Genomic DNA, 18,372 nt, shown 5'->3' on the forward strand with positions numbered 1-18,372 from the left:
GAGCAGCAGCGGCCGGGGACCACAGGCAGGAGGATCAGCGATCAGAGGACTTGAAGGAGAGCCGCGGCACAGGTCGGTGACGTGGAGGCTGGAAGCGGCGTCGTGGAGACTGCAGGAGTCATCACCCGGTGAGTAGAGCTGAGACGGAGCAGGATTTTGCGGGTGCTAGAAGGCGGCAGGCAGTACGGCAACAGGTAGGAGGCGGGTAAGTAGACAGCAGTAGGTTAGCTGAGTGGTGGGCCCGAGCCAGGAGTCAGGAGAGGCCGGGGAGTGAGGCCGAAGCCACGGCCCAGAGTAGAGACGACAGGCGGCAGGGAGATGCATCGAGGGAGGTGGAAATCACCAGCAATCAGCATCGGGGAAAGAAGGCAGAGGAGACAGGCAACTCCGAGATGGAATGTGGGGCCCAGAAGGGTTTCAGGCTGGACTCCATCGGAGAGCAAGCAGGACACGTCTGTCCTTTTCAGAGACCGGAAGCTTCTGTGCATAATAAAGGCCAGCTCACCCTGGTTTGTCACGTAAAGACTCGCCATGGAAAATCTTTGGTTATAAATTGTGGCCTTGTTCCGGGATACATTTTTGTATATCTTCCCTCAATTTCCTCCAAATTTCTGCTTTCTTCAGGATGTCCTCCATGACCATGAAACAATGAAGATGGCAAATAATGTTGTGTGGTCTTTCTGATTGGAGACCTAAGGGTTCTATGCGTAGATCCGGACACCCAGGTTATCTGGTAGGGGTGGGGCCAGGTTGCAATGATTTACTGTAAATTCCATCATTAAGCCCTACCCACTGCACCAGGGAAGTGGCCAGCATGCGGAGTTTGCACTGCTCTCCAATAGTCCAGGAAACCTCCTAGAAATGTAGGCGTCTTTCAGCCATTTATAATGGGCACGGGTCTTTCTTATTATTCACAAGGGGCACGGGTCTTTCTTATTATTCACAAGGGGCACGGGTCTTTCTTATTATTCACAAGGGGCACGGGTCTTTCTTATTATTCACAAGGGGCACGGGTCTTTCTTATTATTCATAATGGGCACGAGTCTTTTTTATTATTCATAATGGGCACGGGTATTTCTTATTATTCACAAGGGGCACGGGTCTTTCTTATTATTCATAATGGCCACGAGTCTTTCTTATTATTCATAATGGGCACGGGTCTTTCTTATTATTCATAATGGGCACGGGTATTTCTTATTATTCATAATGGGCACGGGTCTTTCTTATTATTCACAAGGGGCACGGGTATTTCTTATTATTCACAAGGGGCACGGGTCTTTCTTATTATTTGTAAGGTTGCATTTTTCTATATTAGACTAAGAGGCCAAATTTTGTATTCTCCTGAGAGGACAATCCAGAGTTGTCTGGTGATTTGCCCTAAACTGCATGTGGTTTTGGGGTTTTACAACAGGTGTACAACTCCACAAATGACCAGCATTTTGGGTTTTCATCCTTAAAGCTGCTGGATAGTAAATCCTGTGGCTTGGAGGTGATGACAGTTTCAAAACTATTAAAAAAAAAATCACTTTAGTAATTTTCGCCCCAGATATAGCTGTGATCTAATGAATTAACTCATCAATATGTATCTCTATGCCCAGCCTATGGGACCTGAAGTATACACCTACTAAGAGGACATGTGCTCAAGTCAAACTAGGCTTCTTCTCTAGAGGACATGTGTCAAACAGGAGTACAGCTAGGAGTCACGAATATGGTGAAAACACTCTGTTTATTTGCAGAAAAGTATAAATAGCAGGTAATCGAGAGCAGTAGTAAATACCAGGTGCAAGCTGATGCAGGAAATAATACCAATGTTCAGAAACCAGCAGGTAAACAGCTAATGCATGGAAGCAGGAGGTATGAATAGATTCCAAGCAGGCATGAACCAGAGGAGCAAGGCAGGAGGAAGAATCCACAGGTTGCAACAAGGATATGACATTACAGGATGGGACAACAATAACCAGCAATGTGTGCTGGGAGTGACAGGTATATAAAGGGAAAACCACACCCAGGTGCATGGGATAATTGGTGAACATGAAGGTTAACCCCTAATGCACACAATAAGGCACAATAGCAGCACCTCTGGTGAATGGAGGTACTGCCAATACAAATACAATAATAAGGACAAAAAGGCAGGAGCTGCCATGCAAAGCAGCATGTAATGCATAAGCTGTAGGCAGATCGTGACAGTACCCTGTCCCTTAAGGGCGGATTCCAGACGCCCAATTACCAAAAATGTCTGAATTCATCGGAATCATAGTCCAGAATTGGGGGCCCGGCAGAAAAGTCCTCGTCCATGGGTGGACGGGCAAAGGAGACTATGCCAGCTGCCAGTTCAAGCTCCGTAGACCCTGCTCTCTTCTTTCGCTTTTTCTTCTTGCGATAATTCCCTGGAACAGCAGTTTGAACCAATTGGGTGGAGCACAAAGGAATCTCTAGGCCAGGTGAGATGGGTGGAACTGCTGACAATACGGAGGCCCCGTAAGATGGCATAGCGGGAGGTGTTGGTGAAAACTTGTTGATCACTGCCTCGACAACTAGTGGTAAGTCAGATAGGGTGGGGTGATTAGTCTCAATCAAAGGGTTCGCCCATTCCATAGCCTCTCCTCTAAAGTTTGTTAACAAAAACAAAACTTGCCTCTTTGGGTCACTGACAAGGCTAGGTACTGAGGGCAAATAAGAAGCACAAAACCTCAGTAGAGCACTAAATTGAGAAAGGTGCCCCTCAAAGGTAGGTGGCAGCTCAGACTTGGCACCCTCGGCAACGGATGGTTCGGACTTGGCAGCAGGCTTGACAGGAGACCCAGACTGGGTGGCAGGCTTGGCAGCAGGCTTGACAGCAGGCCCGGACTGGGCGGCTGGCTTGGTGTCAGGCGCCGTCCCTGTGATGTGTCCGTCGCACAGGGACGGACGCCTGCTACTACCTCTGAGCGCTCGGTTGCTAGGCAACCGAGTACACTTCCGGGTCGGCGGCCACGTACCGTTGCTAGGCAACGGAACACTCTCTAGTAAATCCGGCGGTGGTGTTCAGCGTCACCACCGCCGCTAATTGAGGCGCTATTTAAGGATCACTCTGGCACTAGGAGTGCCAGAGTAATAGGTCCCACCTAGCTCCAGCGTTCCTGTGTCCTCCTTGCTCTCTGTGTATTACCCAGCTTGCTGACCATTCTACTGCTGATTTTCCTGTGTACCGAACCCGGCTTGCTGACCATTCTACTGCTGATATTCCTGTGTACCGGACCCGGCTACTTCTGACTTTGGCTTGGATCTTCCCTGTGGCATATCCTGATTCTCTCATTTTGACCCCGCCTGCCTGACACCGTTTTCATCTCACCGCTTCACTGGTTGCTCCCTCTGAGGACCGCGACCTGCGTGTCTCCCGCAGCTAAGACCATACTCCATTGCGGGGGTTCCTGGTAAATACCGGGAACACGTTAGACTCCGCGCCTCTTTGGTGAGTAGTGTCAAAACCAGTATGCACATACTCAAGTTGTGACAGTTTACTCTGGCCATGACGTCAGATGGAACAGGTGAACCCTCAGCTCGGGATCTGCTCATCCACCTGGGCCGCCGAGTGGAACAACAAGAAGCCGATCAGGGTCGGTTACTTCAGTGTGTCCAAGGAATACTGTCTCGTCTAGACTCCTTACAGGTGGTCCAAGCAACTCCGGTGGAACCTCCCGCTGCTCCGTCTTTGGCCGCAGTTGCTCCGGTGGCTCCGTCCCCTTCCCCGGCTCATTCTACTGGGCTTAGAATTCCCTCTCCAGAGAAGTATGACGGAGATCCTAAAAAATGCAGGGGGTTCCTCATCCAGTGCGCAATCTATTTTGAGTGCAACTCTACTGCCTTCTCATCTGAGCGCACCAAGGTAGCCTTCATGATTTCCCTGCTCAGCGGACGAGCCTTGGCCTGGGCTTCACCGTTATGGGAGCGCAACGACCCTTTACTAGAGAACTCCGCAGCATTCATTGACATGTTTCGCAAGGTCTTCGACGAACCAGGTCGGGTCTCCTCAGCTGCTTCTAGTCTATTAAATCTTCGACAAGGTTCGATGTCAGTCGGCCAGTATGCGGTACAGTTCCGTACTCTTGCGTCAGAGCTGCGATGGAACAACGAGGCTCTCATTGCTACCTTTTGACAGGGCCTTACAAACCGAATTAAGGATGAGATGGTCACCAGGGAACTTCCCTCTGACCTGGATACCCTCATTTCCCTGTGTATCCGGATTGACCTATGTTTTAGGGAAAGAACACCGGAGAGATCTTTCTCAAGACGCCCCATCCGCTTGGCACCTACCTTTCAAAATCCTATTCCGGCTACAGAGGAACCGATGCAGCTGGGTCGCTCAAAATTGACACCTGAGGAGCGTGAGAGGCGATTTAAACAGAGACTGTGTCTATATTGCGGAGAGTCCGGACATGTACTAAGCCTCTGTCCTAAAAGACCGCATGGACTGGCAACTCGGGATAGACCGCATGGACTGGCAACTCGGGCTGGACCGCATGGACTGGCAACTCGGGCTGGATCGCATGGACTTGGCAACTCGGGCTGGACCGCATGGACTGGCAACTCGGGCTGGACCGCATGGATTGGCAACTCGGGCTGGACCGCATGGACTGGCAACTCGGGCTGGACCGCATGGACTGGCAACTCTTCTGGAGCAGACTGGAGGGACAGGACCCCCTCTGGAGAAGTCTTTAAGGGCAGCGCCCCCTCTGAAGCGGACTGTAAGGGCAGCGCCCCCTCTGGAGAGGACTTTAAGGGCAGCACCCCCTCTGGAGCAGACTTTAGCTCAGGAACAGAGGCAGCGGCTGAAGACTCGGAACTGGAGGCAGCAGCTGAAGACTCGGAACTGGACACAGTGGCAGGAGACTTAGGACCGGACACAGTGGCAGGAGGCTCAGGACCCGACAAAGTGGCAGGAGACTCAGGACCGGACACAGTGGCAGGAGACTCAGGACCGGACACAGTGGCAGGAGACTCAGGACCGGACACAGTGGCAGGAGACTCAGGACCGGACACAGTGGAAGCAGGCTCCAAGCTGGAGGCAGATGATGTGACCTCAGAGCTGGAGGCAGATGATGTGACCTCAGAGCTGGAGGCAGATGATGTGACCTCAGAGCTGGAGGCAGATGATGTGACCTCAGAGCTGGAGGCAGATGCTGACACCTCGGCACAGGAGACAGAGGCTGGCACCTCGACACAGGAGACAGAGGCTGGCACCTCGACACAGGAGACAGAGGCTGGCACCTCGACACAGGAGACAGAGGCTGGCACCGCGACAAAGGAGACAGAGGCTGGGACCTCGGCACAGGCGGCTGGTGCTGGCGCCTCAGTACAGGCGGCTGGCGCCTCAGGACAGGCGGCTGGAGCTGTCTCCTCAGGACAGGCGGCTGGAGTTGGCGCCTCAGGACAGGCGGCTGGAGTTGGCGCCTCAGGACAGGCGGCTGGAGCTGGCGCCTCAGGACAGGCGGCTGGAGCTGGCGCCTCAGGACAGGCGGCTGGAGCTGGCGCCTCAGGACAGGCGGCTGGAGCTGGTGCCTCAGGACAGGCGGCTGGAGCTGGCACCTCAGGACAGGCGGCTGGAGCTGGTAGATTGGGTCTCTTCCCAGAGAACAGAAATGGTGGAGCATAAACAATTTTGGAATGCGGAGATGAAATAACAGGAGATGATTCAGTAAGCTGACGTGGTCTACGGATAGGACAGTCCTGCAAGAAATGTGCATTGCTGGCACAGTAGAGACACAACTTGTATGTTATCCTGCGCCGCCGTTCCTCTTCGGTCAGATGGGGGCGTGGACCACCTGTGTACTGGGAATTTGTTACCCCATAGTTCATAGAAAACAGCAAATTTGTAGAAGTACTTTTATGAGGTGCTGTTTGCACAGGTTCATCAGCAGAGAAGGTGGATTGAGACAGCTCAGCAGCTTCTGAATTAAGAGAGACAGAATCTGACAGTTTCCTGAGTGGGTCCACAAGTAAAGAGGAAAATCTAGCAAGCTGAGAACGTAGCAATATAATGTCCATCTGTAAAGTTTGTAGCAGTAGCAATTCCATGATTGGTGAAACAGACATGTTGCAAAAAACAAATGAAAACTTGATTGCAGAAAAAAGGTCCCAGAATAAAACAAAACTTTCACCAGACTCCAAAGCTGTTTTGTGGGCTGGTTATACTGTCACGGTTACAAACAGGAGTACAGCTAGGAGTCATGAATATTGTGAAAACACTCTGTTTATTTGCAGAAAAGTATAAATAGCAGGTAATCGAGACCAGTAGTAAATACCAGGTGCAAGCTGATGCAGGAAATAATACCAATGTTCAGAAACCAGCAGGTAAACAGCTAATGCAGAGAAGCAGGAGGTATGAACAGATTCCAAGCAGGCATGAACCAGAGGAGCAAGGCAGGAGGAAGAATCCACAGGTTGCAACAAGGATATGACATCACAGGATGGGACAACAATAACCAGCAATGTGTGCTGGGAGTGACAGGTATATAAAGGGAAGAACACACCCAGGTGCATGGGATAATTGGTGAACATGAAGGTTAACCCCTAATGCACACAATAAGGCACAATAGCAGCACCTCTGGTGAATGAAGGTACTGCCAATACAAATACAATAATAAGGACAAAAAGGCAGGAGCTGCCATGCAAAGCAGCATGTAATGCATAAGCTGTAGGCAGATCGTGACAACATGCTTCTCTTCCTGTACACAACTTACTGTACGCAACTTACACTTGACCCTGTTCCATTTTTCGGCATACAACCATTTCTAAACACATTTTTGGGTGTGTATTTTTTGCCCCACAAATGAAATAGCATCCAATGTTATATGAGGCTCTATATGGCCAATTAGGGTGACTTTTGTATTATATATGGACAACAATTGGTGGAATCTCATTGCAATACAAAGTCAGCAATTGGGGGCAGGGTCTCTGCGAAACAGAGGTATCTCTGTGTAATATATGGTCATAAATTGAAGAGATATCTGGTATAGTATATGACCAGGAACTTGTGGGTCTGTATATAATATATGACCAGGAACTTGTGGGTCTGTATATAATATATGACCAGGAACTTGTGGGTCTGTATATAATATATGACCAGGAACTTGAGGGCCTGTATATAATATATGACCAGGAACTTGAGGACCTGTATATAATATATGACCAGGAACTTGAGGGCCTGTATATAATATATGATCAGGAACTTGAGGGCCTGTATATAATATATGAACAGGAATTGAGGGTCTGTATGTAATATATGACCAGGAACTTGAGGGTCTGTATATAATATATGACAGGAATTGAGGGTCTGTATATAATATATGACCAGGAACTTGAGGGCCTGTATGTAATATATGACAGGAATTGTGGGCCTGTATGTAATATATGACCATGAACTTGAGGGTCTGTATATAATATATGACCAGGAACTTGTGGGTCTGTATGTAATATATGATCAGGAACTTGAGGGTCTGTATATAATATATTGCAGTAATTGTGGGTCTGTATGTAATATATGATCAGGAACTTGAGGGTCTGTATATAATATATGACCAGGAACTTGTGGGCCTGTATGTAATATATGACCAGGAACTTGAGGGTCTGTATATAATATATGACCAGGAACTTGTGGGTCTGTATGTAATATATGATCAGGAACTTGAGGGTCTGTATATAATATATTGCAGTAATTGTGGGCCTGTATGTAATATATGACCAGGAACTTGAGGGCCTGTATATAATATATGACCAGGAATTGTGGGCCTGTATGTAATATATGACAGGAACTTGAGGGTCTGTATATAATATATGAACAGGAACTTGTGGGCCTGTATGTAATATATGAACAGGAACTTGAGGGTCTGTATGTAATATATGACCAGGAACTTGAGGGTCTGTATATAATATATTGCAGTAATTGAGGAGTCTTAGTGCAATATTAAGCCACCAATAGGTAATCTCTGTGCAGCATATGATCCTTGCTATATATGGCCTGCAGTTGTGGAGGGTCTCTGCGTAATATATGGCAAGCAATTTGGCGTGGTCTCTTTACAAAACATGGGCAATTTTCTAGGAATTTATCTATTATATTGTTCTTGAACTCATTAGTAAATTTAGACATAGACATCATATAATGTGTAATCTCTCTCTCTACTGGTAACTTTCCATCATTACACAAGCACACAGTGATTACTTCTATTCTGAAAAAAAAAAAAAATCTGACCCAAACTCTCCAATTATCGCCCCATCTCTCAGCTCCCATGCCCCTCCAAGCTTCTAGAGAGACTTGTCTACACTCTCGTCACACACTCTCTTACGACAAACAACTTATTGGGTCCTCTTCAGTCAGGTTTTCGTTCTCAACCCTCCACTACGCTGACTAAGGTTGTTAATGATTTGATCACTGCTAAAAATTAAAGGCCATTACTCTCTTCTAAGTAAGGATGAGCGGACTCGGATTCCTGGAATCCGAGCCCCCCCGAACAATGTGGATCCGAGTCAGATCCGAGCACTGTCCGGGTATTCCCGCCAAATCCGAAACTTAAAACGAGGCTCTGAGTCATAATCCCGCTGTCGGATCTCGCGATACTCGGAACCTTTAAATTCCCCGCTTGCCGCCGCCATCTTCACTCGGGCATTGATCAGGGAAGAGGGAGGGTGTGTTAGGTGGTCCTCTGTCCTGCTATTTCTCGTGCTGTGCTGTGCTGTGCTGTGCTGTGCTCTGTCCTGCTGAGTCCAGTGGTGCATCAGTCCAATGCTCTGTCCTTGCTGAGTCCAGCGGTGCTTTTGTCTTGTGCTTTGTTCTGCTAAGTGCATATTTATTTTAAAAGTATTAAAAATTCTTCCATAAAAAGAAAAAAAAAAGAAAAATTCTACAAAAATCCTTTTAAAAAAATATAAAAAAAAATCAAAAAAGTCATTGCTGAGTCCAGTGGTGCATCAGTCCAGTGCTCTGTCCTTGCTGAGTCCAGTGGTGCATCAGTCCAGTGCTCTGTCCTTGCTGAGTCCAGTGGTGCATCAGTCCAGTGCTCTGTCCTTGCTGAGTCCAGTGGTGCATCAGTCCAGTGCTCTGTCCTTGCTGAGTCCAGTGGTGCATCAGTCCAGTGCTCTGTCCTTGCTGAGTCCAGTGGTGCTTTTGTCCTTCATTTTCTTCCACACCTGTGGCTGCGAGGAAAAAACTCAGTTTTCCTAAAAGACCTGCTGGCGGGGATGCTGATAACATCTGGTCCGGACTGAAGGACCTGCCAACCATTGCAGACATGTCTACTGTCGCTACATTGGATGCTGTCACAATTGAAAACATGGTGGAGGATTATTTTGCTGACACCATCCAAGTAGACATGTCAGACAGTCCATATTGTTACTGGCAGGAAAAAAAGGCAGTTTGGAAGCCCCTGTACGAATTGGCTCTTTTTTACCTGAGTTGTCCCCCCTCCAGTGTGTACTCGGAAAGAGTTTTTAGTGCAGCAGGGAACCTGGTCAGTGAGTGGCGAAGGAGGTTGTTTCCTCAGAACGTTGAAGAAATGATGTTCATAAAAATGAATTATCAATTCCTCAATCAAGTACAGCACTGCCCTCCAGATAGTACAGAGGGACCTGTGGTTGTGGAGTCCAGCGGGGACGAATTGATAATGTGTGAGGATGAGGAAGTACACACTGAAGGGGGCCAGGAATCAGAGGATGAGTATGAGGAAGACATCTTGCCTAAGTAGAGCCAGTTTAGTTTGTACAGGGAGAGATGAATAGCTTTTTTTGTGTGGGGGCCCAAACAAACCAATCATTTCAGCCACAGTTTTTAATACTTTAATTGTATATGTAGTTCCCAAAAACAGGAACTGTCACTTCTATTTAATACTTTAATTCTTTATGTAGTTCCCAAAAAGAGGAACTGCCATTTCTATTACTACTTTCTTTCTTTCTTTCTGTATTTCCAAAAAAGAGGAACTGCCATTTCTATTGCAAGGTTTTTTTTTTTGTAGTTACAAAAAAAAAAAATGCGGCCTTAACAGCTATGTTGGTGTTAGACGTGCATCCGGTGTCCACAATCTGTGCAGTGGAATTCTGACCCGTTGAGGGTGATATATTGTGGCCCCGGTACCAAATTGGGTACCGGGGCGACTCCACTACGCAGTCCACATACATGCGTATCAGATATTAAAATACATTAAGTGTTGGGGGCAAATCCAAATTTAATTAAAATGACCTGTCATCGTCAAAAACAAGAGGTAATGACACGCTGGAACTACACCCTCTATATGCTGCAGAGGATGTAGGAGCAGCCAGTTGTCAAGTGGAATTTAGACCAGTTGGAGGAGGTAGGAGAAGACATCTGTGCAGTGGTATTCAGACCCGTTGGAGGAGGTATTGGGGCCCCGGTACCAAATTGGGTACCGGGCCCACTCCACTACGCAGTCCAGAAAGCTACCTCGGTGCAACGTTTTGGACTAAAAAGAATATTATGAGGTGTGAGGTGTTCAGAATAGACTGGAAATTAGTGGAAATGATTGTTATTGAATGTTATTGAGGTTAATAATAGCATAGGAGTGTAAAAAAACCAAAAAACTGTATTTTAGAGCTTTTTATGCTTTTTTAAAAATAAATCAGAACCCAAAACCCTAAATCAGAACCAAAACCTTTCGTCAGGTGTTTTGGCAAAACAAATCAGAACCCAAAACCTCAAGCTAATCAGAACCCAAAACACAAAACACTAAAAGTGCTCGGTGCACACCCTTACTTCTAAGTCACTCTGCTGCATTTGACACTGTTGACTACTCTCTCCTCATACAAACACTACAATCCCTAGGTCTTGAATGCACTGTCTTATCCTGGTTCTCATCCTACCTATCTAATCGCTCTTTCAGTGTTAATTTCTCTGGATCCACCTCTGCTCCGCTTCCTTTATCAGTTGGAGACCACAAGCTCAGTCCTAGGTCCTCTACTGTTCTCTATCTACACCACTTCTCTTGGAAGACTAATAAGCTCCTTTGGATTTCAGTATCCTCTCTATGCGGATGATACCCAGATTTACTAATGCTCTCCTGATCTCTCGACATCAGTGTTTCACATTACTGACTGACTGCGCTTTCATCTTGGATGAAATCTTTCAAAAACAAAGTTAATAATATTCCCACATGCCAACAAAAGTTGGTTACCTGCCCTTTCTATTTGTTTTGACAACATGACCATAAATCCCACCCCACAAGCTCACTGCCTAGGTGTAATCCTTGACTCAGAACTATCCTTTCCTTCCCACAATGAACCTATATTTAAATCATGTTACATACATCTAAAAAACATTTTCAGAATACGCACATATCTCACACAAGACACTACAGTCTATTTTGAATGCAGTGGCTTGATTGATTTTCTTGCTAGTTGTTTCCTCCTTTGCTGAGCCACTCTGTCAGTCTCTACAGTATTTGCCTGTTTTACCGTATCTAATATAAAATTCTTCTGCTAACATACAAGGCCATCGACAAAACTGCACCAACATACATCTCTTCTCTTGTCTTGAAATATTTCCCAACTTGACACCTCTGTTCTGCGCAAGATCTGCGTCTCTCATCCCCTATTACTACATGCTCCCATTCTCAGTTACAGGACTTTTTTGGTCTGCTCCGACTTTGTGGAATTCCCTCCCTCGCGCAGTAAGACTTTCCTATGTTCTTCAAACCCTAAGCATTCTCTGAAAACCCACCTCTTCAGGCAAGCTTATAATATTCCTCAACCACCATTACCTTTTACCCTATTACCACCCTTTACACAGTTCACACAAGACAACAACCCTATGACTCCCTGATCAACTTTGCTGTGTGACTGGATCATATAGCCCACTATGTACTTTTCACTTTTGCAATCTGGTTAGACCAATATGCAATATGTAGACTTATCCTCATGTATCAAATGAACATTGTCCCATAGATTGTAAGCTTGAGAGCAGGGCACTCTTACCTCTCTGTCTGCATGGAACTATGGAATTTGCTGGTGCTATACAAATAAATGATGATGGTAGTATAATAAAAATAGGTCAATGCCTCAAACATATGCTAATATTTCTAAATACATGATACGATCAAGCCCTTTTTTTGGTAACTGATTTCTGGAGATGTTCATGAGGTAGATGCTTCCAAAGGGTTGGACCTGCCCAGCAAATAAATATGCGGAATAAAGTACTTTGTATGTTTTGTGGCAGCAGTTTACATAGTGTGTCTATAGCAGCACTTATTACAGCCTCTCACAACATGGAAAAAATTCTTATGAAACTTAATGTCCAGTCTGTAACCAGAGAACATGGACAGGAAGGAACTGTAGCATCAAATATAATAAAAACACCCAATAAAAGCTGTAGGCTAGAATGTATATAACCCCTGCCAGACGGGGCCCCTTGGCCTAGGGACAACCCAGTAAAATGATATAATATTTAATTTAACAGGTACCCCATGAATCTCTCCTGGGAATAAATCTACCATATGATAGGAAACCATGCTTGTCAGTATTAAGATGTCACTTATTTTCAAGGTGTTGTGGTTCCCTATCAGCCAGTCAGAGGCAGGAGGTACTTGATGTGTGTCTTACTCTATGCCCACTAACTTGATGCCCCTTCTCTCTACTATTGTATTTTCTCTAAGTTCCAACCAAATGGAATATGAAGCTAATATCATTCTCTTTGAAACCTTTTACAGTCTTGTTCTCTGTATCTCCCTGTACTGACCTTTACTGACCTTCTGTTCACCTTTTACACATCTCCATCAATACTTCCTTGGAAAGTCAATCTCCACTCTCTTCACAAACCTTTATCTAGCAATCATAACAGGTAGACATCACGGACCTGATTCATTAAGGAAAGGAAAGCAAATAAATTGAGTAACTTTGAACCTGGGCAAAACCTTGTTGCATTGGAGGGGGAGATAAATTTAAAATGTGGGGACAGATTTATAGTTAGGATAGAGCATGTCCTAGATCAACATTAAATTTAAGTTTAAAAATAAGCTATCATTTGTGTGCTCCACGAAAAAACAGCCGGTATTTAACTTATGTGCAAAATAATAAACTAATTTGCACCCCTTGTATTGTAACATGGTTTTGTCCAGGAGAAAACTTACTAATTTTTTTGCTTTACTTTCCTTAATGAATCAGGCCCCATGTCCTTTCCATTCATTGCATAGCATTTCTTTTTATAGCTATCAATATTACATTAACTAATACTAGATCAACCAAATCTTTAGAAATCACAAGTTTAGACTTTTAATAAATTAAGTGCAATTTGAAGTACCTTGAAACCTGGTGTCTGCTCATTACAGTGCAACCTTGTTACAGTGTAGAACACACTCGCATTGTGCTACATGTAACGTTCTTTGCATTGGACTCCAGAAGACTATCTGTTATATTCTAGCACTTTAATATATCCAATGAAATCTTTCTAACAATCTTCAGCGATATTAATATGTAACAGGAGACATTTCTGTTTGTGATCAGATAAAGACATAGAGCAGAAGGAAAGGAGCACGGCTGGACCAGACCCAACACAGTCAGAGCTGATGCCGGAGACAACACAGTCAAAGCTGGTACCAGACCCAACACAGTCAGAGCTGGTGCCGGAGACAACACAGTCAGAGCTGATGCCAGACCCAACACAGTCAGAGCTGATGCCAGACCCAACACAGTCAGAGCTGATGCCAGACCCAACACAGTCAGAGCTGGTACCAGACCCAACACAGTCAGAGCTGATGCCAGACCCAACACAGTCAGAGCTGGTACCAGACCCAACACAGTCAGAGCTGATGCCAGACCCAACACAGTCAGAGCTGCTGCCAGACCCAACACAGTCAGAGCTGGTACCAGACCCAACACAGTCAGAGCTGGTACCAGACCCAACACAGTCAGAGCTGATGCCAAACCCAACACAGTCAGAGCTGATGTCAGACCAAACACAGTCAGAGCTGGTACCAGACCCAACACAGTCAGAGCTAATGCCAAACCCAACACAGTCAGAGCTGATGCCAAACCCAACACAGTCAGAGCTGATGCCAGACCCAACACAGTCAGAGCTGATGCCAGACCCAACACAGTCAGAGCTGATGTCAGACCAAACACAGTCAGAGCTGATGCCGGAGATAACACAGTCAGAGCTGGTACCAGAGACAACACCGTGGGATCTGGTGCCGGACCCAACACAGTCAGAGATGATGGCAGACACTGCACAGACCACACCAAAAAGTTTGGAGATTAGCTCACCACAAGACTTTGAACAAGTTAGTACTTCCAGTCACAAAATAGAACATCCAACTCTCTCAATGTGGTCATCGTCTCCTCTGGAGACTGCAACAAAGATTACAACAGACAAAATATTTTCCAACAATGGACCAGGTGCATCAGGAGGGAAAGAACTAATTGCGCCAGTTACAATTAGCAATCCACCATTGTTCTCCAAGAAGCCATTAACTGAGGACATTTCTGTGTTAGTAGACAAGGATCAGCAGGACGAACTAAAGGACAGTCCACTACCAGTGGTAACACTAACCCTTCCAGCAGTGCTGCCACCATCCACTCCGTCCGTACAACTAACCAAGGACCAGAAGGATAGTAAAAAAGACAGACTGGAAACAACTAAGCGACCACTTTATGCTGACCCTAGAACAATCAAAAAAGTAAATAAGGAGAAAGAAACAAACAAGCAAAGCATAAACGTAATATTGTACCCTAAAAAGAATAAACTGAGACTAAATATCTTATCCAAAGCTGTTAAATGGAACTTTAAATCAGACACCTCAGGTAAGCGGAAAAACAGATGACTGAAGCGTCCTCCGATACATTGTAGGACATTCTAGAAAAGTGGAGGAAGCAGAAAGTTTGAGGAAATTGTCCTTTAAATTATTGAAAATTAAAAATATCATCACTATTATCTCCAGTTTAGAGCATGAAATTGTCATTTTATAGAATATGAAGTTAATTTATCGCCATTTCCTCAACATTCTTCTTCCTCCACTTGTATAACAATCCTCAGTGCAGGAAACTCCTCTAAACACCACAAGAGTTATACTCTCTCTTTCACTCCTAAAGTATATACCTGAGCCCATCATGTTTATATCTAGATGTTCTGTGATATATATATATATATAACATAGGACATTGTTATTCATCAGCAACTGAATCCCGACATGAACTTTTATTGGGTCACTTTTGATAAAAAAAATTAGTTGATTGAAGCTTAAATTTTAATTACAAATAGAAAATTCACTTTTACTTCTACAACATAAAAATTCAGGCATTTAATTTGTCTTTCATCCTTTTGTTTTTGCCACATATCCAGAAGGAACATACTTTGGTAAACATGCCTACAAGCCGCACATTAAGCAGGCTCATAGGGCTCCATGTCCATACCCATGTCTCAATCCACCATCAAAGTATCCACTAGTGTCTCCTCTATATCGCACAAATCATATATCACCTATGGGAGGACCAGACAAACAAGATGGCACAGTCATCAAATCCTTCATTAACCCAAGTACCAAGCAGCTGTGTAAACTGTTTGGATATAAAAGAGGAATATACAGCTTGTATCTGCCACAAACTGGATCGTCCAACAATATTGAGGAGAATTTAACTGGCTAAGACAAACAGTTAAAACGACAAATCAGGTAAGAGAACTGTGTGAGGGTAATCACAGATGACAGGTAAGATTACATTTGGCATCCAGTTTGTGCCTTCAGGTGGTACATTGTTTAGGAAAATTAAATAGGCAGCTGCTAAGTCCATGTCCCCATTGTTGGACCACCTACAATGCAGAAGATCTTCTTTTCTTCTATTTCTGGGATAACAATGATACATCGCATGCTTCATTCTCCAGGTACAACTAACTAATATATATTATTATTATTACTTATATAATAAGTTCTTCAAGGCTGGAATAACACTCATTAATGGTTTATTTTAATGTATTGTTTTGGTATTCTCTCTTTATCCATTGTCTACAAGTAACAATGTATAATCATATATTAACATATAGACATTCTATATAAAGCCCCTGTGATTAACAAGACTAACAGATGTATGTACTTTGCATGTCTAGTGAACACTGATAGCAGCAAACATCCCACAGTGACTGCAGGGAATACAAACACAGAAAGACCTTCCTTTGTGCCCAGAGATCTGCTGTCCAGCATTGCTTCCTTCTTCTGGTCCAAATGGTTTTAGTAAGTGTTACATGAGCTTCACTAATTACTAAGCAACAAAACTTTACATTGGTTAAATGTCAAATGATTAACCCACCATTCCCTGATTCACTCACTGCAGATTTTACTGGATAATTCCTTTGTTTCCCTCAGATTATTGTCCCACTCTCTCTCCCCGGTGATTATTCCTCCTTAGTATTACATAGAATATAGTTTAAATGACTGTGTGTGATGTGTAACGTATACAATTTCCCATGTCTGTGTGTTCTGGATAATTACTCCTTTGTCTTTTGTCTCAGGTTTTGAAAGAAGACTTTTCAGCGTTTTATGGTCCTTGTCTGCACATCATCATCATCATCATCATCATCATTTATTTATATAGCGCCACTAATTCCGCAGCACATGGTGCAAGAAGCCAACATCTGAGAACCATCTTTCTCTGTGTTATCATAGCGCATTGTGTACTATGGAGCCATAGTATTTATTTTATGTGTGGGACCTACCAGCATTACCCGACCGAACTACTATCAATGTACCCAGCATACAAGATACAGCAAAGGCAAAATCCAATCCACAAGTTGTTGTATAATAATTGTCTGTAGAGAGCAGAGTGTAAAAACATTATATACAATAATCTGTCATTTAACACTTCAGTTTATCATGTTCTGGCTCTCAGCCCAATGGACCTGGTGACAGGAGCTTAAAGGGACTGTGTTTGTATTGATCCATAGTACTTGTCTTACGACATCACTGGAACGAGTCCCCCTCAGGAATTATCCCAGTGTTCATGAGAACATCATATTAACTTAATGACCATATAATTACTTGCTACTATAACTTGTAACACAGGTATTTCTGTGTGTTTCCAGCAGACGGCAAAGCAGAAACAGATTTAATGTTTAGGTCTCGGTATATATGTATGGAATCTATTACCAGGAAGGCTGGAGACGAGGTTAACCGGATAATGTTTTACCATAATTTAGAGCAACATATCTATAATATGCTAAATGATATCCAGAATTTGCACCTGTCTTTTCTCACATTGCTCATCCATCTGATCCTTACAGTGACTGTAGGAGAAATAGCTCAGTAATTATATTTCTGTATTTATATATTATTGAAGGAAGACGTTGGTGTGGTGTCAGCACAAGGCTGGGCAACATACAACATACAACATACAGCATACAACATACAACATACAACATAAATTATCAGCGTACATATGGTAGCATTTTTATCAGTGTTTCTTATATTTGTAATTGTTAATAGATTAAACGTTTCAAATAAAAGAATAAAATCTGCTTTATTCTTGTTGATAGGATGGATTCCATGACATATTTTATAATATTAGCCTTATAAACACGATACACTTACTACCCTCTTCCACCACAACAACCAACGCTTCCACCTACTCTACAGGTTCTGGCCGGCTTGAACTAACGTTGTACAATAATGTACAGTAATCTCAGCAACCAATCAGACATCAGCTGACATTGTTCATTTTGCACTAGACAGATTTAAGCTAACTGTGGATTGGCTGCCAGGGGTTACTGCACATCAAATATTGGTTTTGGTGGTAATGGTATTTATTACATTGGTTTATTAAGGATATCCTTTAATGACATAATCTCATCTGACTTCAATATTACAGGATGTTCGTACTTCATAGTTTTATCATTGTGTCTTATATATATTATCAGAGCTTGTAACCATATGACCATTAATAGAATAACTATCGCTATTACTGACAATAACATGTAAAATATCTTTGTATTTGTATAGATTCAGCTGGAATATGAATCTATGACTATTTTTCTTGCTGTACAAACTTATATCAAATAATAAATCTATTGTACGCTGTTATTTAGCCGAATATTCCATCTGTGGAGCTCTCTATATAGTCTGCTTACTCCTCTGGGTCTATATCAGAAGATATGGTTACAGTTTTCCATTGACTACATACTTGAGACAGTAGGACATAGGAGAAACTTACATATAATCAGTGTCGGACTGGGGCATGAAGAGGGGTGTGGCCAGCCATCATAGAGGCGGGACCAGACACTAGAGGGGGAGGGGTCAGCCCACCAAGGACAGCTAGCACCATAGTGTAGTATATAAAGAATGCAGTGTGTATATAAAGAGTACATAGTCTTGACCTGCCCTTTAGATTGGGCAGAACAGTCACCAAAAATTGGGA

The 18,372-nt window shown here is 44.0% G+C and overlaps 1 protein-coding gene across 2 annotated transcripts in view; it reads left to right on the forward strand.

Annotated features, from left to right (window-relative positions):
• Positions 1-18,035, forward strand: part of LOC142096023 (uncharacterized) — a 194,895-nt gene extending 176,860 nt beyond the window's left edge. For both annotated transcript variants that reach the window (XM_075178498.1, XM_075178507.1), the window contains 3 exons: positions 13,480-14,775; positions 15,314-15,641; positions 16,475-18,035. In XM_075178498.1, the coding sequence (XP_075034599.1) occupies positions 13,480-14,775; positions 15,314-15,615 (1,598 nt within the window). In that variant the 3' untranslated portion in view covers positions 15,616-15,641; positions 16,475-18,035. The remainder of the gene's footprint in view (positions 1-13,479; positions 14,776-15,313; positions 15,642-16,474) is intronic.
• The last annotated feature ends 337 nt before the right edge of the window (positions 18,036-18,372 follow it).

Source organism: Mixophyes fleayi, chromosome 1, assembly GCF_038048845.1.
Source record: "Mixophyes fleayi isolate aMixFle1 chromosome 1, aMixFle1.hap1, whole genome shotgun sequence".
Taxonomy (NCBI): Eukaryota; Metazoa; Chordata; class Amphibia; order Anura; family Limnodynastidae; genus Mixophyes; species Mixophyes fleayi.